The 25,010-nt window shown below is 43.3% G+C and overlaps 2 protein-coding genes across 14 annotated transcripts in view; one reads left to right on the forward strand and one right to left on the reverse strand.

Annotated features, from left to right (window-relative positions):
• Positions 1-25,010, reverse strand: part of LOC134529870 (voltage-dependent calcium channel type D subunit alpha-1) — a 406,577-nt gene that overhangs the window by 373,675 nt on the left and 7,892 nt on the right. For all 13 annotated transcript variants that reach the window (XR_010074727.1, XM_063364400.1, XM_063364408.1 and 10 more), the window contains exon 2: positions 7,374-7,419. The gene's annotated coding sequence lies outside the window, so the exon portion shown is untranslated. The remainder of the gene's footprint in view (positions 1-7,373; positions 7,420-25,010) is intronic.
• LOC134529004 (proline-rich protein 36-like) overlaps positions 1-25,010 on the forward strand; it is a 52,328-nt gene that overhangs the window by 9,189 nt on the left and 18,129 nt on the right. Inside the window, exon 4 of the mRNA XM_063362671.1 lies at positions 380-1,453. Coding sequence (XP_063218741.1) covers positions 380-1,453 — 1,074 coding nt within the window. The remainder of the gene's footprint in view (positions 1-379; positions 1,454-25,010) is intronic.

Below are 25,010 nucleotides of genomic sequence, written 5' to 3' on the forward strand. Positions count from 1 at the left end.
CTCTCTCGCGCGCACTCACAGCGCTGCGCTGGACGATCCACCAGCACGCGCCCCCTCCCGGAGATCCTGCCGCCCTCCACCCATCCACCTGCCCGACTGCCCGCCACTCTCTCGCGCGCACTCACAGCGCTGCGCTGGACGATCCACCCGCACACGCCCCCTCCCGGAGATCAGGCCCCCCTCTGCCCGACCACCTGCCCGCCACTCTCTCTCGCGCGCACTCACAGCGCTGCGCTGGACGATCCACCCGCACGCGCCCCCTCCTGGAGATCCTGCCCGCCCCTCCGCCCGACCACCAGCCCGACTGCCCGCCACTCACTCTCGCGCGCACTCACAGCGCTGCGCTGGACGATCTACCCGCACGCGCCCCCTCCCGGAGATCAGGCCCCCTCCGCCCGACCACCTGCCCGCCACTCTCGCGCGCACTCACAGCGGTGCGCTGGACGATCCACCCGCACGCGTCTCCTCCCGGAGATCCTGCCCCCCTCCGCCCGACCACCTGTTCGCCACTCTCGCGCGCACTCACAGCGCTGCGCTGGACGATCCACCCCCACGCGCCCCCTCCTGGAGATCCTGCCCGCCCCTCCGCCTGCCCGCCCCTCCGCCCGCCCGACTGCCCGCCACTCACTCTCGCGCGCACTCACAGCACTGCGCTGGGCGATCCACCCGCACGCGCCCCCTCCCGAAGATCCTGCCAGCCCCTCCGCCCGACCACCTGCCCACCACTCTCGCGCGCACTCACAGCGCTGCGCTGGACGATCCACCCGCACGTGCCTTCTCCCAGAGATCCTGCCAGCCCCTCCGCCCACCACCTGCCCGCCACTCTCGCGCGCACACACAGCGCTGCGCTGGAGGAGCAGCCATCACGCACCCCCTCCCGGAGATCCTGCCAGCCCCTCCGCCCGACCACCTGCCCGCCACTCACTCTCGCGCGCACTCACAGCGCTGCGCTGGACGACCCACCCGCACGCGCCCATTCCCGGAGATCCTGCTGCCCGCCCGACTGCCCGCCACTCACTCTCGCGCGCACTCACAGCGCTGCGCTGGACGATCCACCCGCACGCGCCCCCTCCCGGAGATCCTGCTGCCCGCCCGACTGCCCGCCACTCACTGTCGCGCGCACTCACAGCACTGCGCTGGAGGAGCAGCCCGCACGCAACCCCTCCCGGAGATCCTGCCAGTCCCTCCGGCCGACCACCTGCCCGCCACTCACTCTCGCGCGCACTCACAGCACTGCGCTGGACGATCCACCCGCACGCGCCCCCTCCCGGAGATCCTGCTGCCCGCCCGACTGCCCGCCACTCACTCTCGCGCGCACTCACAGCACTGCGCTGGAGGAGCAGCCCGCACGCACCCCCTCCCGGAGATCCTGCCAGCCCCTCCGCCCGACCACCTGCCCGCCACTCTCTCTCGCGCGCACTCACAGCGCTGCGCTGCGCTGGACGATCTACCCGCATGCGCCCCATCCCGGAGATCCTGCTGCCCGCCCGACTGCCCGCCACTCACTCTCGCGCGCACTCGCAGCGCTGCGCTGGACGATCTACCCGCACGCACTCCTCCCCCCCTCCAGAAGCAATCCTCCTGTGCCTCGCAAAAGCCCCTCTGCCCATCCGCGTCTTCCCACCCGCTTGTACGCTAGTAGGTTAATATTAAACTAATGTTGCAGCAGCGCACTCTAACAGAAAATGTGTTTACTATGTGACTAGCGCTCCTAATATCTATTATTGGAAACAAGGATGGTGGATACTATGTTATTTAAGACGGTGACTTCAAGCAGACGAAAACAATATATTGGTTATGTCGTCAGAATATGATATCCTATTCCAGCAGACCTAATCAAGATGGTGGCTGTCAGAATCTTATATGATAACGTCCAGCAGACGAAAATTTAATTGCTGACATGACATAATTCAAGATGGAATCCAATATAGTGGAAGTTCTTACCATAATGAGAAGTGCAACATTAAGGAGTGGGACTCTGGATGATTTTGCCAACATAACAAAAAAATGCAAAGTTTTGGAAGTGGGGGGGCTCGATGTTAATATGGCTGAAATCAAGAGTATGGCTGTGGTCAAGTTCAAATGTCAACGGTCAATGCTAATGCAAAGATGAAGGTAAAGGTCAAGATAGGTAAATGTCTTGGGTAAAGGTAAATATAGGTCATGGGCAAAGTCAACCAGGTGGTTGCTGTGATGTCTAAATCCAATATTCTGAATGTTCTAGAAAACAAAATGGTGAACAGTTCTCAAACAAATATGGTGGACTATTCTAGAAAACAAAATGGTGGATCCAAGATTTCCGTGGGTGGTGGGGGGCCAGTCCGTTGGTGGTCTTCGTAGAGGAAGGATGAATTACCCCCCCTCCCTTTTTCCCAAACTAGGTTCGAACCTAGGACACCATGATGTGACTATTTTGTTTTATTGAAATTATAATTAAATATTTTTTAATATGATTTTTCTCGATATTTTCTATTAATAATTACAGATTTTCAAGATGGCGGACGTAACGAAAATTGCAACAGTGCCATCATAATCTCATTATTGTGGGAAACAAAAGAACAATTTTCTATAAAACAAAATGGCGACTGTGATGTCATAGTTCGAAATGCAGAATCGAAGATGACGAAATCTATATGGGCTGATCGAAAATGGCGACCTAGGCTTTTATTATTTCCCTTTTTTTACACATTGTTGACAATGTTCATTTAATTAACCAGGAAATTTATCACTCGTGTAAGCAAGCTGGTATGTGAGTGCATCTAGTCACTTTAAATTACATGCGGTATTTTGACGAATGTAAAAACTTATACATTTGTAATAACGTAGAAATAAATATATAAAATATAACCTTAGAAATCTTACATTAGTTTTATAAAGATGAAAGTTAAAAAGAGAAATTTATTAAAATTCAATATAATGTATAAATTAAAAAACTCATAAAGTATAACATTGTTTCATTAATAAATGAAAATATAATTCAATAAAACTTAGTATTTCAAGTACAAGTACAAAGTTACAACATTATATAAATCTTACTTAAATACTAAAGCATTATCTTCATCAGTTAAATTATCTAGCCAAATATTAACATTTTTTTATTTGAAATTTTTTTTTGTTTTTAGTTTTTCAGGAAGAATTACAATTTTTGGAAGCAAAAGTTCTAAAGATCTCTAAGAAATTGTTTTATGAAATAGAGGGATTGGTAAATTTATGTTCTGTCTATGCCGTATAGGATAGTTTTGATATACATAATTTAACTGATTTTCCTTTTGATACGTATTAATTATTGCAGCTCTAATAAACAATCTTTTAATATCAAATACATTTAATAGTTTAAAAAGTTTCTTGAACGAGTACGTGTGATTTTTTTTTTTTTTGAAAATGACTCGTAAAATAAGTTTTTGAATTGTTATAAGTGGCTTAATTGACATTTTTCTGGGCCCTCTTCAAGACAGAATGCCATACTGCAGAACAGACTGAAAAATAGCAAAGTAGACCATTCTAATACCTTCAATAGATAATATCTATTGATCTTAGTTTGTAACGCCCCTCGTGCCCAAAAATTATATTATTTTTAATTAATTAAAAAAACACCTTGGAAACAGCTGGGCAAAATATTAAGAAAATTAAAATTAATTACCAGAGGGGACACAAGGTGGTGAACAAGACAAAATTTACACTCCCTGCACACTAGTAACTTGGGAGTTCGTGGATCGTTATGTAGAAGAAGGTATATGATAAATAAATACGCTATATAAACAGCCTGGTTTATTTTTACGCGGTTTTGTTTTAGCATTATTTCGACATGATAATAAAAATCTTAGTAATTAACAAAGTTAAGGGGGCGCCCCTACATTATTTAAAACAATACACATTACACTTTAACAAACAAATGATTACATTAACAAAATTTCAAGTATAGCACCAAAATTTGATTCTCCCACCGATTACATATATATGAGTTTCCTTGATTTTACATGTTCTGAGGATTACGTTCTTAAAGCACTGCTCGCTGGTATCTTGTTAATTAATTTAGTTCCTTCTATGCAAGTGGAATATATATATAGCTCATATCACCCGGGTCTTCCCAGGATGACATCGGACCGAGAGGAAAACTCTTCTAAAGGGGGAAATCAGCTGCAGGTCCCGAAGATTATGCGGGGAGCAATTTCTCTCCCCGGAAACTTTGACCCTGTCTGAAACACATGTCAAATTCAAAACGAATTAGACCTGCGTCCAGACAGTCATACACAGTCGGCGCGAAAGGCCAACAAACGGGAATTTGGGGAGAAAAAAAAAAACGGATTACTCACCAAACAGGGTGTGGAAACAGGGCTCGCGAGGTGTCTAGCGCCGACATCAGGATGGCGCGTACCGAGAATTCGCGGATGCGCGGAAGAAACTAAAATATTTAGGAAAGTAAAAAAAAAATAATAAAATTTAACTAAACATGACTTTTTCTAAATACTACATCTGACAGGCTACTGTACCACTGGGATCACAGCCCTAAAGCAAGCTGACTACATTCTTGTGCACACGAATTCGCCGTTCCCGCGAAAAACCTCTTAGCGCAGAAGACACCGAAAAGACGTGGTCAGTAGCCGAGGTCAGAGTACTGAGTGCCCGCTATGGCAGACAAGGCTTCTAATTAAAACGGGTGCTAAAGCCCTAGGGAAGAGGGGGAAGGTTCGGCTCAGGGCCGAAAACCTGCGAAGGTGTCCGAGGCGGGCGTGACAAGAACAAGACATGCGCGCTCTCTACCGGCCAGAACAGAAGGCAACAAACAATCGACTTCTACAGGCCACGAGAAGAAAGCATAGTGCCATATGGCGCCACGGCGCTGCTCTCTAGCGGCATAAATGGGAACTAACTGAGGCGGTGAGCTGACTTGCCACTAGGTGTCACGAGGGTGAGCTCTGCACGCTGGCGACCAGGCCCGCGGTTACTTTTTTCGCCGCTAGATGTCGGGGACGTCTCTGTAAGACCAGGGAGAATGTCCTTGAATTAGGCCATCGTCTTGGCTAAGTTCCCGTCAGGTCACTTCTCCTAGCTTGATTTCTCAGAACTAACAGGGAGGGGGGGGGGGAGAGGAAGGGGGGTCAGAAAACGCCACTCCGCTGGGAACACAGCTCCACTGGAGCCCCATTCGTGACGAGACTTGCTATTCTCAGCAAGCCTCTCAGAAGTAGTGGCTTGCAGCCCACAAGCTGCTCTATGCAATTTTGGTCATGAAGAGAAATAATATTACAAACTCGGGATGTGACTGCAGGCGAGAGAAAATCAACCGGGCTGCCCACGTCCACATTAGACAGCAAAATATCAGATTGTCCTCCTGGGAAAGGGCTTCGGACCACTGGCACAAAGTTTAAATACGTGGCGTACACCGGCCTAACAAAAATTAAATCACCCCCTTAACAACCAGATATATCAAAAAATAAGAATTCCCAAAAATTTTAAAATTATAGAAAAATTTAAAAAAGGTGACGAAATGCCTAATTTCCGGCACAAGTTCAACGAATTTATACACAACTTTCGAATTTTGTTTGTAAGAAAGGAACATGTTTATTCCATTTTAGAAAAGAGTCGAGCATTATACCTAAGTATTTTATATCATGTACTCTTTCTATGACACTAAATTTTTCACAGTTAAAAATTTTTCATTACATACGTGAATTTTTTGTTCATGTTCGATAGTTTGGCCCAAAATGTTGGCAGAGAAATTAATATATTTGGTTTTATTTATGTTTAGAGAGAGAAAACTATCATCTAATATTTCTTTAATTTTTTTAAGTACGTTATTTACCGTTCAAAGCCCGAAGGCCAATTGTCGGATGAAAATAAAATTGCAGTATCATCTGCAAAAGAAACTATCTGCCCTGTTATGTCTAAGTTACACAAATCATTTATATATAACAGAAACAAAATTGGCCCAAGAACACTGCCCTGCGGGACTCCTATATTTATATACAGGTTGTCTCTAATTTATTATTTATATTGACTCTCTGAGACCTGCCCTCCAAATAACTTTTAAACCAAGTATTTGTCAAACCTCTTATTCCTACTTTATACAATTTATCTAAAAGTATTTTATATGAGACTGTATCAAAAGGTCAAGGTAAAGGGTTGCCAGTGTCTTGGGGTGACTTTCCCATGGGGGATTTTTAGCCACTCTGGGGACATTTCAAGCCATCGGGATTCGAGGGGGGAAAATTGGACATTTTTCCTTCGAAAAGGAAATTTTTTCCCTCGAAATTGGAAAATTGTTTAGGAATTTTGAGGATTTTTTTGATAATTTCTGAGGAATTTTTGACATCAAGATGGCGGTCGACACCACCGAAACCTCATCCAGAACCATTACCCGGTGCCCCCAATATATACTACTCATAGGTCATGTGATTTATAGTCAATCTGCACTGTGCAAACTGTACACGGCACTTTCATCACTTACCACTAAATAACAATCCCAGGTGATTTAAGTTGATTTTATATCTTCCGTGTATGAGAACTATGTAGCGCGCGGAGGTGCTATCTAGCGGATGTTACAGTTTACAGTTCACCTCGGCAGGTGGCTATTCTACGTGCACTCTTCGGCGAAACAAATTTTTTTTTCCGGTAAAAATTTAATTTTCAAACTTCAATATATTATTAAACTTCAGGTAAATATTAATGACCCCTGGATGTTAAAAAAAAACTTGATTCCAGGAAACAAAAACCTCACTTAAATAATGCAAACGATATTAAAAAATTTGATTTTTTCACTTCATAAGAGAGTTACAGACATATGTTGGCTAAGTCACTAATATTACAAAGTTTCAAGAGTATAAGTAATGATGTACTTAGGGGTTTTATTACTGCTTAATGTTTAGCCATAAATTCTGGCTAGGAAGTTTATTATTTTATCAACCAGATTACTAGGTGAAGTGTCTAGTGCAAAGTTGAATAAATTTATAGCCAACGGATACTTAATTGACATTTATATGATTTATAACAGGAATTAATTAAGGTGTTCAGTTCTAAACTTTGCTGTGTAAATCTACTTTACACAATGTTTTTTTCAGGAACTTTTCTATTAGATTAGTGATAAAACGAATATTGCAATAATTTCATCGAGAGTTCGTGTGATAAATAACATTAATTACTTTATGGAATTAACAGACTTATTACTGCAAATTACTTATTACTGTGAAATCTCCAGTATCACATATAACATCGTCATTAAATATATCTTCTTAGGGTTTTAATCAGGCCTTCAAATTTTGTTATATTGTGCATTGAATGCGTGTCATGTTTATATACGTATTTACATTCAGACAATAACTTGCCATGGATTTTCACTGTGCGCGACACTTTCTAAGCAAGCCCCATACACTCACCTCGTGTTCCTCTGGCATCCTTACATCATCTCCTCCCCACGCACAGCTAAAAACAAAAGGTATCATTAGATATCACAAGCAAGATTACTGGCGGAAGCATGTAACAAAACAACACAAGCTCAGCATATAGCGGTTACTAACCACCCGTCACCGCCAAGCAAACGTCGACAGTTTCATTTCAACTCCAGTACGACTCAGAAACCAATATTATTTTTAAAAAATATATTATATATATTTTTTTATATACCGCGTTTTTGAAACGGACTAAAAAGTATAAAATCAATTTTCCTAGCCCCATCCATATTTGTAACACCATACAAATACCAACCGCATACAGTTTGTCCTGACATTTTTTGATCGTGAATTTTTTTTACCTATAAAATACTTGTAATATTGAAAACGAAAAACGTGGGACGCATACAGTATATATGAGTAAGGAGTGTATGGAGTAGCTGCCGTTGAGACCATTAATATCGTCTGCAGTGCAATACAATTGTTAGTGACTTATGTGAACTGTTCATGCATCAACTATCTATTGCATGCACCCAAAGTCTCCGTTTTAAATCTTACAAGCATTTTCATGGGTATTAAAAATTCACAATCACAAAATTTCAGGATGAACTCTAAGGGGTTAAGAATCTGTATGGTGTTACAAATCTGTATGACGCTAAGAGAAATTATTTTGTATTTTTAGTCAGTTTTAAAAACTTAGTTTATTAAAAAATTGTTTCAATAATTATTTTCAGCTTTCTAGTCTTGTGTGTGTGAAATATTGCAATATTTTTAAACATCTTGTTAAAATTATGACGGAGACATTTGGAAAATTTTACGTTTATTTCAGTTTCTCTTTACCTGAGCTATGTTTTAAGCTATCTCTATCTCATCTGAAAGTTGGTTTAAAATCGATTGAAAATTTTGTACCGAACAGAGCAAACTGAAAAGAAAGAGAGTTCATAAAAAATTGTTTGTCACGGGAGTATTATTTGTAAATAATAACTAAGAAATATAATGTTTGAAACGAAATTGTATTGTTCTCCAATTTGGTATTTATAAACAAAGTTTAATTACGCCTTGAATTATTTAAAGCTACCATTTGAAAAAAAAATTATTTATCCTAAGAAAAAAATCAAAAATTTTAATTAAAAAAGTATCTTTTATTCGGCTATATGTAAAAACCAGCAAAAGGTTAAACAAAACTTATTGACATGATAAAGTCTTATAAATCGATGAACGCCGGCTGCACGCACGAAAAATATCACGTTCCGCCTGAGCCGAGCGTGCAAGAACCGGCCAACCACCGTGCGAGAAAATCTTCTATAATATCAAACAGGTTAGGCGGGCTTTTTAACTAATTGTTCGTGATTATATTTAAACAAATTATTTAAATTAAATCTGCAAAAACTGTAAATAATATTTGAAAATTAAAAAGTATGAAATTTTTTATCAATGTTTTCTTATGACTATCACGTAAAATTATCGTCCGTAAACCGACTTTACAGACAACCTCCTTTTTTTTTAACACTGTCTAACCTATACCGAGCCTATGCCTGAAGGAATTAAAGCCTGACATCACGTCACCGACACTAGATTAGAACCAATGAATGGCACGAGAACAGGAGCTCACGGAGACAATCACACCAGCACACCCCCCGCCCCCCCACCCTAATTGTTGAACACTTTCTTACAGGTGAGTGAGCTGACGAGTCAGTCACCATGGCCTTCTTAACATGTGTAAATTTATATTAAAAGCCGAAGTTCTTCATTTGATACGACCAAGATTCGATTCATGAACCGTGTGCCGTAAAATTATGCCATAACTATAACGACCAAATACACTGCTTGGCCAGCCGTTACATTTCTTGGCTTCTATTGCATTAACGGAAGTAGCTATTACCCTCACCGTTAACATGTTTAACGTTTCGCCCCTTCCTGCATTGGTACTATTTACGAGCACCGAATCGCTATCCAAAGATGAAGGTCCCATCTTCCTCAGCAGGGTTCTCCAGTCCACGGGCGCCATAGCTTCACAGTATGATGGTGTGATGAGCTACTAGGTCTTGGCCATTGGGACTTGGTGGAGGAGTCTGTGTGGCCCTTGGGCTATATGGTTGAGAGACTCCTGGTTTAGAGCAGGTTCTCCAGTCCACGGGCGCCATAGCTTCACAGAATGTTGGTGTGATGAGCTACTAGGACTTGGCCCTTGGGACTTGGTGGAGGAGTCTGTGTGGCCCTTGGGCTATACGGTTGAGAGACACCTGGTTTAGAGCAGGTTCTCCAATCCACGGGCGCCAAAGCTTCACAGTATGTTGGTGTGATGAGCTACTAATTCTTGGCCTTTGGGACTTTATGGAGGAGTCTGTGTGGCCCTTGGGCTATATGGTTGAGAGACTCCTGGTTTAGAGCAGGTTCTCCAATCCACGGGCGCCATAACTTCACAGTATGTTGGTGTGATGAGCTACTAGGTCTTGGCCCTTGGGACTTGGTGGAGGAGTCTATGTGGCCCTTGGGCTATATGGTTGAGAGACTCCTGGTTTAGAGCAGGTTCTCCAATCCACAGGCGCCATAGCTTCACAGTATGTTGGTGTGAAGAGCTACTAGGTCTTGGCCCTTGGGACTTGGTGGAGGAGTCTGTGTGGCCCTTGGGACTTGGTGGAGGAGTCTGTGTGACCCTTGGGCTATAAGGTTGAGAGACTCCTGGTTTAGAGCAGGTTCTCCAATCCACGGGCGCCATAGCTTCACAGTATGTTGGTGTGATGAGCTACTAGGTTTTGGCCCATGGGACTTGGTGGAGGAGTCTGTGTGGTCCTTGGGCTATATGGTTGAGAGACTCCTGGTTTAGAGCAGGTTCTCCAGTCCACGGGCGCCATAGCTTCACAGAATGTTGGTGTGATGAGCTACTAGGTCTTGGCCCTTGGGACTTGGTGGAGGAGTCTGTGTGGTCCTTGGGCTATACGGTTGAGAGACTCCTGGTTTAGAGCAGGTTCTCCAGTCCACAGGCGCCATAGCTTCACAGTATGTTGGTGTGATGAGCTACTAGGTTTTGGCCCTTGGGACTTGGTGGAGGAGTCTGTGTGGTCCTTGGGCTATATGGTTGAGAGACTCCTGGTTTAGAGCAGGTTCTCCAGTCCACGGGCGCCATAGCTTCACAGAATGTTGGTGTGATGAGCTACTAGGTCTTGGCCCTTGGGACTTGGTGGAGTCTGTGTGGCCCTTGGGACTTGGTGGAGGAGTCTGTGTGGCCCTTGGGCTATAGGGTTGAGAGACTCCTGGTTTAGAGCAGGTTCTCCAATCCACGGGCGCCATAGCTTCACAGTATGTTGGTGTGATGAGCTACTAGGTCTTCGCCCTTGGGACTTGGTGGAGGAGTCTGTGTGGTCCTTGGGCTATACGGTTGAGAGACTCCTGGTTTAGAGCAGGTTCTCCAATCCACGGGCGCCATAGCTTCACAGTATGTTGGTGTGATGAGCTACTAGGTCTTGGCCCTTGGGACTTGGTGGAGGAGTCTGTGTGGCCCTTGGGCTATACGGTTGAGAGACACCTGGTTTAGAGCAGGTTCTCCAATCCATGGGCGCCAAAGCTTCACAGTATGTTGGTGTGATGAGCTACTAATTCTTGGCCTTTGGGACTTGGTGGAGGAGTCTGTGTGGATCTTGGGCTATATGGTTAAGAGAATCCTGGTTTAGAGCAGGTTCTCCAATCCACGGGCGCTATAACTTCACAGTATGTTGGTGTGATGAGCTACTAGGTCTTGGCCCTTAGGACTTGGTGGAGGAGTCTATGTGGCCCTTGAGCTATATAGTTGAGAGACTCCTGGTTAAGAGCAGGTTCTCCAATCCACAGGCGCCATAGCTTCACAGTATGTTGGTGTGATGAGCTACTAGGTCTTGGCCCTTGGGACTTGGTGGAGGAGTCTGTGTGGCCCTTGGGACTTGGTGGAGGAGTCTGTGTAACCCTTGGGCTATACGGTTGAGAGACTCTTGGTTTAGAGCAGGTTCTCCAATCCACGGGCGCCATAGCTTCACAGTATGTTGGTATGATGAGCTACTAGGTCTTGGCCCTTGGGACTTGGTGGAAGAGTGTGTGGTCCTTGGGCTATATGGTTGAGAGACTCCTGGTTTAGAGCAGGTTCTCCAATCCACGGGCGCCATAGCTTCACAGTATGTTGGTGTGATGAGCTACTAGGTCTTGGCCCTTGGGACTTGGTGGAGGAGTCTGTGTGATCCTTGGGCTATACGGTTGAGAGACTCCTGGTTTAGAGCAGGGTCTCCAATCCACGGGCGCCATAGCTTCACAGTATGTTGGTATGATGAGCTACTAGGTCTTGGCCCTTGGGACTTGGTGGAAGAGTGTGTGGTCCTTGGGCTATATGGTTGAGAGACTCCTGGTTTAGAGCAGGTTCTCCAATCCACGGGCGCCATAGCTTCACAGTATGTTGGTGTGATGAGCTACTAGGTCTTGGCCCTTGGGACTTGGTGGAGGAGTCTGTGTGGTCCTTGGGCTATACAGTTGAGAGACTCCTGGTTTAGAGCAGGTTCTCCAATCCACGGGCGCCATATCTTCACAGTATGTTGGTGTGATGAGCTACTAGGTCTTGGCCCTTGGGTCTTGGTGGAGGAGTCTGTGTGGCCTGTGGGCTATATGGTTGAGAGACTCCTGGTTTAGAGCAGGTTCTCCAATCCACGGGCGCCATAGCTTCACAGTATGTTGGTGTGATGAGCTACTAGGTCTTGACCCTTGGGACTTGGTGGAGGAGTCTGTGTGGCCCTTCGGACTTGGTGGAGGAGTCTGTGTGGCCCTTGGGCTATACGGTTGAGAGACTCCTGGTTTAGAGCAGGTTCTCCAATCCACGGGCGCCATAGCTTCACAGTATGTTGGTGTGATGAGCTACTAGGTCTTGGCCCTTGGGACTTGGTGGAGGAGTCTGTGTGGTCTTTGGGCTATACGGTTGAGAGACTCCTGGTTTAGAGCAGGTTCTCCAATCCATGGGCGCCATAGCTTCACAGTATGTTGGTGTGATGAGTTACTAGGTCTTGGCCCTTGGGACTTGGTGGAGGAGTCTGTGTGGCCCTTGGGCTATACGGTTGAGAGACTCCTGGTTTAGATTAGGTTCCCAATCCACGGGCGCCATAGCTTCACAGTATGTTAGGGTGATGAACTACTAGGTCTTGGCCCTTGGGACTTGGTGGAGGAGTCTGTGTGGCCCTTGGGCTATATGGTTGAGAGACTCCTGGTTTAGAGCAGGTTCTCCAATCCACGGCCGCCATAACTTCACAGTATGTTGGTGTGATGAGCTACTAGGTCTTGGCCCTTGGGACTTGGTGGAGGAGTCTGTGTGGCCCTTGGGACTTGGTGGAGGAGTCTGTGTGGCCCTTCGGCTATACGGTTGAGAGACTCCTGGTTTAGAGCAGGTTCTCCAATCCACGGGCGCCATAGCTTCACAGTATGTTGGTGTGATGAGCTACTAGGTCTTGGCACTTAGGACTTGGTGGAAGAGTGTGTGGTCCTTGGGCTATACGGTTGAGAGACTCCTGGTTTAGAGCAGGTTCTCCAATCCACGGGCGCCATAGCTTCACAGTATGTTGGTGTGATGAGCTACTAGGTCTTGGCCCTTGGGACTTGGTGGAGGAGTCTGTGTGGCCCTTGGGCAATACGATTGAGAGACTCCTTGTTTAGAGCAGGTTCTCCAATCCACGGGCACCATAGCTTCACAGTATGTTGGTGTGATGAGCTACTAGGTCTTGGCCATTGGGACTTGGTGGAGGAGTCTGTGTGGCCCTTGGGACTTGGTGGAGAAGTCTGTGTGGCCCTTGGGCTATACGGTTGAGAGACTCCTGGTTTAGAGCAGGTTCTCCAATCCACGGGCGCCATAGCTTCACAGTATGTTGGTGTGATGAGCTACTAGGTCTTGGCCCTTGGGACTTGGTGGAGGAGTCTGTGTGGCCCTTGGGCTATACGGTTGAGAGACACCTGGTTTAGAGCAGGTTCTCCAATCCACGGGCGCCAAAGCTTCACAGTATGTTGGTGTGATGAGCTACTAGGTCTTGGCCTTTGGGACTTGGTGGAGGAGTCTGTGTGGCCCTTGGGACTTGGTGGAGGAGTCTGTGTGGCCCTTGGGCTATACGGTTGAGAGACTCCTGGTTTAGAGCAGGTTCTCCAATCCACGGGCGCCATAGCTTCACAGTATGTTGGTGTGATGAGCTACTAGGTCTTGGCCCTTGGGACTTGGTGGAGGAGTCTGTGTGGCCCTTGGGCTATACGGTTGAGAGACACCTGGTTTAGAGCAGGTTCTCCAATCCACGGGCGCCAAAGCTTCACAGTATGTTGGTGTGATGAGCTACTAATTCTTGGCCTTTGGGACTTGGTGGAGGAGTCTGTGTGGCCCTTGGGCTATATTGTTGAGAGACTCCTGGTTTAGAGCAGGTTCTCCAATCCACGGGCGCCATAACTTCACAGTATGTTGGTGTGATGAGCTACTAGTTCTTGGCCCTTGGGACTTGGTGGAGGAGTCTGTGTGGCCCTTGGGACTTTGTGGAGGTGTCTGTGTGGTCCTTGGGCTATACAGTTGAGAGACTCCTGGTTTAGAGCAGGTTCTCCAATCCACGGGCGCCATAGCTTCACAGTATGTTGGTGTGATGAGCTACTAGGTATTGGCCCTTGGGTTTATGGTTGAGAGACTCCTGGTCTTGAGGAGGTGTGTACAACCTTTTGTCGGAAAATATTTTTACTTAGCAACTCCACTGTAAGAAATTATTGCTATAGAATGATAAATTATTTTTGTTAAATTCGTTATAAATTATGTGACATTTCCAAATTAATATCAAAACAATTTTCTAACATGAATCATGAAGATTAAATTTTCGACGTGCCTAAACGAATGAACACAAAACAAAAGGTCATGCCATTTCCCCCACCCCATCCCCTGCATGGGGCATCAACCAAAAAAAAACTTCCACGCAACATATTGTGACATACGAGATGCTTCCAAATGCTGCTGTACGCCTTTGAAGTTGGAGCTGAACAATTTATTTTCAGCAGCTAGCGGTGAATAATTTACGATATGCAATAATAGTCTACATAGTGTTTATTTGAACAAAGTTCTACAACAATCGCAGAATATGTCGCTATCGTGAAATTATAACTCTTTAAAATAATTGGGAGTTATCCCATTATTTACCATACATTTTTCTCAAATGTTGTTACCCCGACAGCAGTTTTACACTGGTTGTAAAACGTTCTTCAATTAAATACTATCCAGACGCTTAGTGTAATAGCTTAAATACTTTCTTTATTGTCTGCAACCAAAAACAATTCTGTTCGACTTTCACAGGCGTATATAGCAGCGTTCCTACAAGCGAAGCTTGACGGTCGTATTCCGACACATACTGTATAAACAGAGTCATTCACTACTGTGACGGCAGATTAGGAACTCCTCTTTAGCCCGGTTTTGTCGTCAGTCTTGAATGACCATGCCAGATTTGTCAAACAAAACGTTCTGTGCAAGTTTGACGTCTTGCATGACCTGAACGAGGTTAGAACGCCCGCCAAAGACTGAGAGGCCGGATCTTTGTGTACAAACAAGACCGCAGACCAGTCGGTGCGTGTAGACGGGGCGACAGTCTACTCCGTCAAACATATCTCCCTCCTCAGTCTACGTCGCGACGTTCGAGGTGATACTTCATTTTTGATGTGTTCAGTTACAAACAAATTGGCATCAGATTTGCGTTTCTGGTCACAATAATTTTTCATGGATTTTATAGGACTCTACCGAAGTTTTCCGTGCCTCTGTGTGACCGGTGCGGCCACATAGGATTTTTTATCATTTAAATTTTAAATTTTTGTGAAAACTCCTGTATACATTATTAAATTGTATTTCTTTTGTCTTTTTCATATCCTTTATAGGTTTTTATTTTGTATTTGTTTTATATCTATTTGTATTATGATTTGGTGTTAAATTATCTGCTACTTGTTTATCGCCGCTGGGGAGAGCGCTGGCGGGGAGAGGCCACCGAGCTGACGTCATGCGACGGCAGCGCTGCGCGATGTGTGCGGAAGGCTGGAGTGGGTCGACGGGGAGGGCTGAGGACGGCAGCATGGAGGCACGGCGGCGTACGCCCGTGCCCAGCGCCGAGCACCTGAGTCGCAACACCCGGCACCAGCACGACCGAACAGCAAAAAACTAAGGTACAGCGTAGTCCCCGAAACACTGTTTAAGGCTGGGAAGTGTGGCCCGAAGATGGTGCTAGCCTTTGGTGGTTAAAAATTTGGAACAAAACTCTGAGAATTAACAGACTGAGTTTCCTACCAAATTTGAGTTGCAGTTCTCGTCTTCATTTGGGGGGGGGGGGGGGAACAGCGTGAGTTTAGCGTGAATATTCCCTTAATGCTACTCTGTGTGTAATTGCCGTAAGCCTTGACTTTGACTATTTGTGAAAGGACTTCAACATAGCGGTAGATACGTCAGCCTACGTTATCCCCCGTTTGACGTGGATGGACTAGCGGGAATAGCAGTCATTACTATATTCATGGACTTGTCAAGCAACTGGAACATTGGATATGTTTATTGGAAAACTTCGTTATAATTCAATACCTCTCCCCAGCTACGCCTTTACGACAGTATAAACTTTTAATTGGTTTATTATAAGCTGCGCAGCGTGCACGGTATTCAGACATTTTAGTGAAACTGTATTATAATGTATTTATTTTTATAGACATTTGTTTTATAATTTTTCTTTATAAAATATTTTCTGGTTTTATATATACAGGGGTGTATCAAAATTCATGTTACAACGCTTTACGGTAGAAAGCTCTTATTATTTGCAACCATTTTTGCCAATAACCATGTTGCCGGAAACGCGTAGCCCCTGTATCACCAGAAAAAGTCAGCGTAGGCAACCCGTTGGGCATTGTGCGAGACAGACGATGCTGTGGTGAATTACGTGTTTATGATGCCGGGCAGCGCTCGAGAGGACTGTACGATGTCGAATGCTGACCCCCGCCCCTTTTTACTTCCGTTGGTGGCGGCCTCACCTCTTTTCTTCCGTTCGTGCCGTGCCATAGCACTGCGCAGCGTGACATCGCAGTGTGTTTTGATATCACTGGTGGTCTGTCGTCGACTGTTCTGTCGTACAAGCAAACTCGTGGTGTCATTTCTTTTGCTGTGGTTCTGAAAAGGGCGACGTTTTAGTGGAGCTCAATGGAGTACACGTTTAGTGAGTACACGAACATGCTGCTTGTTTACGGGGAAGCTAGACAAAATGGACGAGCCGCCCATCGTCTGTACGAAGAACGATATCCGGGTCGTAGGATTCCAGCTCACACCATGTCTGCAAGACTTACTCAGCGAATGCGTGATACTGGTACATGTGCCGTCACAAGACAAAATGCTGGTGCTCCACGCAGGGTTCGTACTCCCAGTTTTGAAGATGTACTTCAGAGATTTGAGGAGAGTCCGGATACAAGCACAAGGGCAGAAGGTTCCGATATGGACGCTGACAAAATGGCTGTTTGGCGAGTACTTCATGAGCAACTCTTGTACCCGTACCACCTTCAAAAAGTGCAACACATGGGTCCGGCGGACTATCCTCTTCGCATGACCTTTCTCGTTGGTACATTCGAAGAGTATTGAGGAACCCCGAGTTAGCGGTTTTATTCAGCGATGAAGCCAAGTTCACTCAAGACGCTATCCTCAATTCGCACAACAGTCATGTTTGGAATGATGTAAATCCGCATCCAGGAACATTTTTCAGTTAATGTGTGGGCAGGTATTGTTGACGGCGTACTCATCGGGCCTTTTTTTCTTCCGCCACGACTTACCGGCGCCGGATACCTCCACTTCCTTCAGAACGATCTACCGGGTCTTCTTGAAGAGGTTCCATTGCATGTCCGACGTGTGATGTCGTACCAACATGACGGGGCACCACCTCATTTTTCCCTGCAAGTGCGAGAGTATTTAAACCAAACATTTCCAAACCGATGGATTGGACGAGCGGGCCCTGTCGCATGGCCGCCAAGGTCACCGGACCAAACCCCGTTAGATTTCTTTCTGTGGGGTTACGTAAAAGGACTTATCTATGCTACGCCAGTAGAAACGATAGAAGAGCTTACACAGCGAATCATTGAAGCGTTCGAAATCATAAGGTCAACCCCACACATGCTCCAGCGTATCCGTGAAAACATGATTCGCCGTTGCCACCTCTGTGTCGCTCAAGGTGGGCGTGTTTTTGAGCCGTTGCTTTAGGCTGTCACGCAACAATTTCAATCTTGTAAAACAAAGCCGAAGCTGTGATTGATTTCAGAGTGAAATTAAAATCTGTGCCACGATTAAAAAGCTTATTTCTCTACTCGAACGCCCGCACATCCACAACATAACACTCTACAACGGGTTGCCTACGCTGACTCTTTCTGGGGCTACAGGGGCTTAACTACGCGTTTCCGGATACATGTTTATTGGCAAAAATGGTTGCAAATAATAAGAGCTGTCTGCCCTCAAGCGTTGTAACATGAATTTTGATACATCCTGTATATTGGCTGTTGAACGCATATCACCTACTGATTGGTATTATGTATTGTGCACGGTAAGCGTACTAATAAATATGATAAATTTGTGGATTTCTGAAAACATATGGATTTCAAAAGCTCATTCCTTGAGGTCTGGTATAATTCTATTTTTACACCTTTATATTTTGTTTTCTGCCTGTCACTTCAACGGTGGGCGGAGCCATCGTGCACGCCGATAAATGCGCGAATAATTTTTCATATTTGCTGTAAATTTCTGCTGTGATTTATTCTCATTTGACCGCCCACAGAGTGTCGGGAACGGGGTCTTTCCACGCTCGCAGCGGACGGAAGGGCTTCATCTGGCAGGTGGATTCAAAAGTAATGATTATGGAAGTACTTCGCGGCCACATCTCTAATTGCCGAAGTCAATAGTGGTTGTACTTGGTCCTTGCTGTAAATGTTAATCATACTTGTTGCCAGGCTGCAAACATATTGTTACGACCTATGTGGAGAGAACTAGGTTCGTAAGGGATAGCCCATATGAGTTTTTTTACAGTTTTATTAATTACCAATATTTACATTAATAATAAATCATTGTACTAAAAAATATCCGATCACAAATCACTGGTACCTACTTAAAAATGTTTTTTTCTCAGACACTCAATGCCTGTCAAGTTCCGCAGTTCGCACTCCTCGCTGGAGCTAGGCTCGACAGTGGTTCGCCCCTTACCTCGCGCCTAACCACACACACAGTCTCACTCCACTCAGTCGCACTCTCTCGATCCCGTCACTCCGCGTCGTGCCACTCTCGAGGGGGTCTCTCACCCTCTTCGCCGATGTCGCACTTCCCTTCGTTCGTGGAACTCTCCGAACTCTCCGAACTCTCCGAACTCTCTGAACTCTCTGAACTCTCCGAACTCTCCGAACTCTCTGAACTCGTTCGGGACCTCTACAAATATGAATAGTCATTTGTTTTTAGTATAATATCGTACACGATTGAGGCTGCGTGTTTTTTTATTTCATTTAAAACCTTACGGAAATGAATATATATGCAAACATTTAAAATATCTGCTTCCATGCAGCTTTTGAACACGAATACGCAAACACGATCATGCTTAGAGGATACGTTAATTAAATATTTTTAGGGGGTTAGGACTCTGAAATATGTCTGGACCTGAATGGTGTAAAATGTTGGCATGATTTAAATTAAATTTGATGGAAGAAAAGTAATTGATTATCTGTTAAAAGTATTACTACTTTAACCATCGAATCCGCAATGATGAGTCAGTTAATTTGATATATATCTGAGTCTACACATATAATTATCATATATGATTATGTCTAAGAAAAAATGTCGGTTGAGAATTGTGTGGATTTGTGTTTGGAATATGAGGATTTTGACGATTTGAGGATTTGTGTTTGAAATATGAGGTTTTTGAGGATTATGAGGATTCGTGTTTGAGGATTTAAGGATTATGAAGATTTTATATATATATATATATATATATATATATATATATATATATATAGCTATTTTTGGTCTATAATGTTTATAACAACACTGGTAGGAAATAGAAACTCGACCTTACACGCATGAGGAAGAGCGAGACTGATGTACTTGAGGAACCAATGCCAAAAACAAAGATGGCGACATCCATCAAATGAAATCAAGATGGTGGTCTCCACTAAACGAAAAAAAGTTGGCTGCCTCCAGCAGATGCTGGTGGTGCCAGCATAACGAAAAGTGCAACGCACATGAGTGGGTCGCTCTATGTTGTCAGCTCACTTATAAATTAAAACTTAACTAAATAATATATTTATAAATTTTAATTTTTTTCCAATTTTCTAAGTTAATAATTACATATTTTCAAGATAGCGTACATGACATCATAATTCAGAATGGCGGATTGTTTTAGAAAACAAAATGGACAGAATCCAAAATGGCTGCCGGGTTCAAGGTCATCCAAGATCGCCACCAGGGGTGACATAATCCAAGATGGCCTTCGCGAATCCCTGAATCCCCCATAACCACCAGTGCACCAGGACATACCAAACCTACCATCAGAATTCAATATGGCGGAAGTTATGTCAAAATTCAAGATTTCGGACAAGGTCAAAGGTTAATTTCAGAGGTCAAGGTATAAGGTCAAAAGTAAAAATGGCGACTATACGAAAAATGTAATGGCAACAATAATTCAAGATGGCCGCCGCGACATCAAATGGCAGTCGGCCGCACAGACTCCACAACTGTGAATCAAGCCTTGTTTACACGTTGCTAGTAGCTCGCATGCCAGTGGGTCAGTAGCTCGATCATTCCAGTTGGTCACTAGAACCCAGCTACTCTACTTGTATAAGTAGCTCGTCAGGAGCGTTTACATGTGTCGAGTAACTAGCTGCTAGTAGGCCAGTAGAGGTTGTGCGGGTGAGTTGTTTGCAGTCTTGTTTACAAACATGTCTGAAGAACGGAAATATATCATAAGAAAAGTAATAAGGTCAGTGTTTAAAAGTTTTGTGTGACGAACTTACGGATATAGTTGATGAAGAAGCTAAGAAGGGGAAAAGAGTATGGACTAGGCCATGGATTCTTCGGAGGTCACAGCGTGGAGCTTCAGCAATGCTGTTACGAGAACTGCATGAAGAGGATCCTATAGAGTTTAAAAGTGTGATGCGACTGATGCCGAACAGTTTGAAGAACGGTTGTTTATTGTATCGCCAATAATTCAACGTTCTGACACAGTGATGCGTGAATCTCTTTCTGCTAGAATGAAATTGGAGATAGCATTGTCTCACCTTGCAACCGGAACAAGTTTTAGAATGTTGTCCGTATTTTTTCGTGTATCCAAGTCTGCAATATGTAAACTGATTCCTGAAGTGTGTGATGCAATAAAGGAAGTTCTGAAATGCTATTTGAAGGTAATTAGTGATAATATATTACTAAAATAATTGCTACCATATGCATTATTTGTACAAATATCTAAATTACACATAGTGCTGTAAACATAGTAAAATTAAAATAATTGAAAAGTAATTTTTTTAACCTTGTAAACACTGAAAAATGGGTAGCAATAAAAAATTATGGAAATAAATTTTCATGAAATGCCTTTTTAAGCAAACCATATTATTTTTAATGTTATTCGTATCATAAGGTTAAAAGTGACCCTAAATCATTACACATTGTATAATATAGATAACATTAAAGAAAATGTCAAGAGTATTAACAAAATAGAATTATGTAAACAAACCCACCACAGTAATTAATCTCAACAATGGGTACATTACAAATTTTTGTAAATGTTTTCACTGTCATTGTCACAGTCACGCAAGTCATCAATACCGTAGTTGATACTTCATACCAGCTATATTAATTTCTTCTTGCAAAACATTGCCCAGGTCATCCGGTGCTTGCTGTGAGAGGCTTGTTGGGGTTGGTGAAATCGATGCGCAGTTCAAGTGTTGCGACATGGATGACATGGCATTTAACCTGTATTTAAGCAAAATTTGTTGTATTTCCATGTTAGCTCGTAACATGTCTTTTGCAGGTAATTTACGTAACTGGATAGCGATGTGTTTGCCTATCACTGTGCATTCATCTTCCAATGTTGGTGGAGGAGGTTTGTCTAAACTTGCATTCAGTTCACGTAACTCACGAACAGCGGCAGAAACGTCTCGTAGTCTTGATCGTTTTGTTGAGTGACCAGGCTCAACATACATATTAAGTTTGCTTCCCTTATTAAATGTTGTGGGACCACCCTTTGCAGATGTAACTCGTTTCTTAGCAGGTTATGCAGCAATACGAGATGTCCCTGTGGGCGATGACATGATGCTTGCAGAAACTTGATTGCTGTCCTCATTTCCAAGTTCAGCATTGATCGTATGTGTTTGTGTAAAATGAGTCTCTGCGATCTGCTCAGTTTCCTAATTCAACCAAAAAAAATTGTAAGATTTATGGCACTGACATTGGGTACATACAATACGTACATGAAATAATAATAAACACTTGTTCTAATTTACATACATTTGCACCTAATAATATGAAATGATTATGTTTCAGGTACCGACAACTGAGCAGTTCAAAACTATTCAGAGTGGATTCTTTGAGCGATGGAACTATCCCGGATGTTGTGGTGCTGTTGACGGAAAACACATAGAAATTCAGGCCCCTCGCAACTACGGAAGTGAATATTTTAACTACAAACATGAAAACAGCATTGTGCTCCTTGCAGTTGTGAACCACGACTATTGTTTCAATTACATTGACGTCAGCTCCTTTGGTAGTAATGCTGATGGTGGAGTATTCCGGTGCAGCTCACTTTTTACAGCGCTCGAAGCTGGTCTTTGCTTCCTAATGGGGGAGTATTGGTAGGTGATGACGCGTTTTCCCTGAAACGAACTGATATTTCCAAACTCCCTAGCATACTGCGAACACGAAGTCATAACAGAGCAACAAAACTGCCGAAAAGATAAGCGATAATTACAAGGAATATTTCTCGGGACGTGGTGCAGTTGCTTGGCAGAACAACATGATTTTGTAAATATCAACACCATTTATACTGTATCATACTATGTACTGTAATTTTCTGATTACATATGTAACATTTATTTCATTTATAATTAAAGATAAGATATAATTCAACTCCAACTGCTGTCGAACTTGACTATTATGTGATTATTTTTCTGCATGTAGTGAAAAGAGTTATTCAACAATAACATATCTGAAAAATTTATTTTATAACAATACAATTCAATAAACGTAAAACTGTTTTTTTTTACCCTTTCTTTAGCGTCTCTATAAAAAGCACTTGAACTATTTAAAATACATACCAGGTTGCTGAATGTTTCTTTATCTTTAGTAGTGGATGTTTTCATTATTTCATCCATTACATCGAACCACTTTATTGTTGGGTTGTAGACATCCTGACTTCCTGCTCCACTTGATTTACTCTTGCCAATTTTTGTCAGTTCCTGAGAATATGTCGAACGCACGTTTTTTTTATTTTCTTCGGCACATCTTTCGCTGTAAAAGTTGGTATAGCCATCTCTAGGGCAATGCTTTCATACGCTGCATTTCGAGCGTCTCTATTCTTATAATCCGCACTAAAACAATTCCACAAAACTTCGTTATCTCGATATAAACAAACGAATTTAATACTCTGTTGTTCACTCTAACGACCTGCCATCTAAGTTCATGAAACTAGATTAATTCACGATATAAATACTGACACGTGCGCGGCGCGTGTTAATTGTTTAGGTAGTTACTGCCCGACTGCTGGCATGCGCGTTTACACGCTTCAAGTAGCTCGCAAATACCAAGAATTGTCGTGGTGGGGGAAGGCCAGTGCGCCAGTGAAACAAATATTTTTGTAGTAACTCGCCCTTCCAGTTGCTGGCATGCTAGTTGTAACTGGCCTGTACGAGTAGCTCGGCCTACCCGTTTACACGACTCGAGTAACTGTCTTACCAGTTAATACTCAACCATTTTGTGAGAGTTACTGGCAACGTGCAAACGGGGCTTCAGGGTCAGTACCTATCAATATATACTACTTACGCACTCCACACGAATCAGGGAAACTGGGGAAGGAAACGGCTACGGCCTGCTGCAAGGAACTATCCCAGCACTCGATTGGAAATCTCGGGATCATCAGGTTGAATGGCAAGGGATTCACCCGAGCGCAAGTCTAGCGTTTGTTACGCTAAAACGTTCCGTGCGAGGAATTGTGTTATAATCACAGTCCAGGAACCCTGACTTCGGTCTTCATGGTTTCCCCAAAAGCTTTACAGGAAAAGTGGGGTGGTTCCTTACTACAGGCTATGGGCGATTCCTCTCCCAATGTTGCTGAGAGTTGTAGCTGTGTGTCGTACATCGTTGATGAGACGCCCAAACCGAATAAACAAAACTAAAAACTTACCCCTTATATCTGGGCAAGTGGTGTTTTTTCCTACCAACTGAAGACTGTTTTTGTGCGTCAAATACCACTTTTTTTATTAAATATGAAGCTATGAAAGTCATGTGCAAGGTCAAATAATATTACTAGTACGGCAATACTGTTACTTTTCCGACTTTCGAAGTGTCAAAGTTATATTTGACATGTATTAGTTGCTACACAAAGGAAATTCTTCTTTTCTGCCATTATTGCAGTTTAAATAATTTTATTTTTAACTAATTATAAAATATAAACCTTTGTTTGTCTTAGCCATACACTACAAAGCAACAGAAATATTTATTTATGTTAGTTAAAAACAAACAATAGCAGCGTGAATTCCAAATTCCAAACTGTCTTAATAGGTATTATTTTTAAAATAATAAAAAAGCATTTTAATAGTAGCCTATGTATACTGCATGTGTACGCTGTATGCATCCCGCGATGTAGCATCAATGCTTGCGTGCTGTTATGAAGTCTAATAAATGTCTGGTTGTGGTCCTAAAGATGATGCACTCTAGTTCACGTTTAATGCTTTGAAATATTTTTACTAATAAAATAACATTTATTTATATTACAAACGCAATTGGATCATTTGAACCTCCTACTTCTCAGTCTCGAGAAGCGTATTTAAGCAACAACACGCTATAACTTCTACCCTTGAAGATGAAAATGGTTTAATGCGCAAGTTGATAAGGCATAAAGCATTTTGAAACACTAAAAAGTATCTACATAAATGTTTTGTTATATTTAACGTGTTAATGTAATGTACATGACTGCATAGAGCTAAAAACAAAACAAAAAGTTTTATTTCAGTTTTCAAACGAGATTGTGGGAAATTTGAACCATTTGGCTAAACGAATTCCATTTCTTTCTCCGACTGTTTGCACGAGTATTCATCCATTCTGGAGGTAGAGGATTGAAACAGCATTCACAATTTAACTTGCGTCACCACCGCCAGTCGCATAAAGATTTGTAAGGACTGTCGCTAACAACGACCTTTAATTAAAAAAGTGAATTCCATTTCAAACAAGCTGAAATTATGACGCAAGAGACAGACACTTAAAGACTGGACGAAAATAAGAGCGATAAAAAACAATATCTAACAACGTTAGTCCTAAACCGAGTATTACACATGCGAATGAATAATTACGAGACAGCAGAATTTAAAAAAAAAAATCTTCGAAATAAATGTTAGTAAAATGTGAAATTTTAATTAAAA

Source organism: Bacillus rossius, chromosome 2 (assembly GCF_032445375.1).
Source record: "Bacillus rossius redtenbacheri isolate Brsri chromosome 2, Brsri_v3, whole genome shotgun sequence".
NCBI lineage: Eukaryota > Metazoa > Arthropoda > Insecta > Phasmatodea > Bacillidae > Bacillus > Bacillus rossius.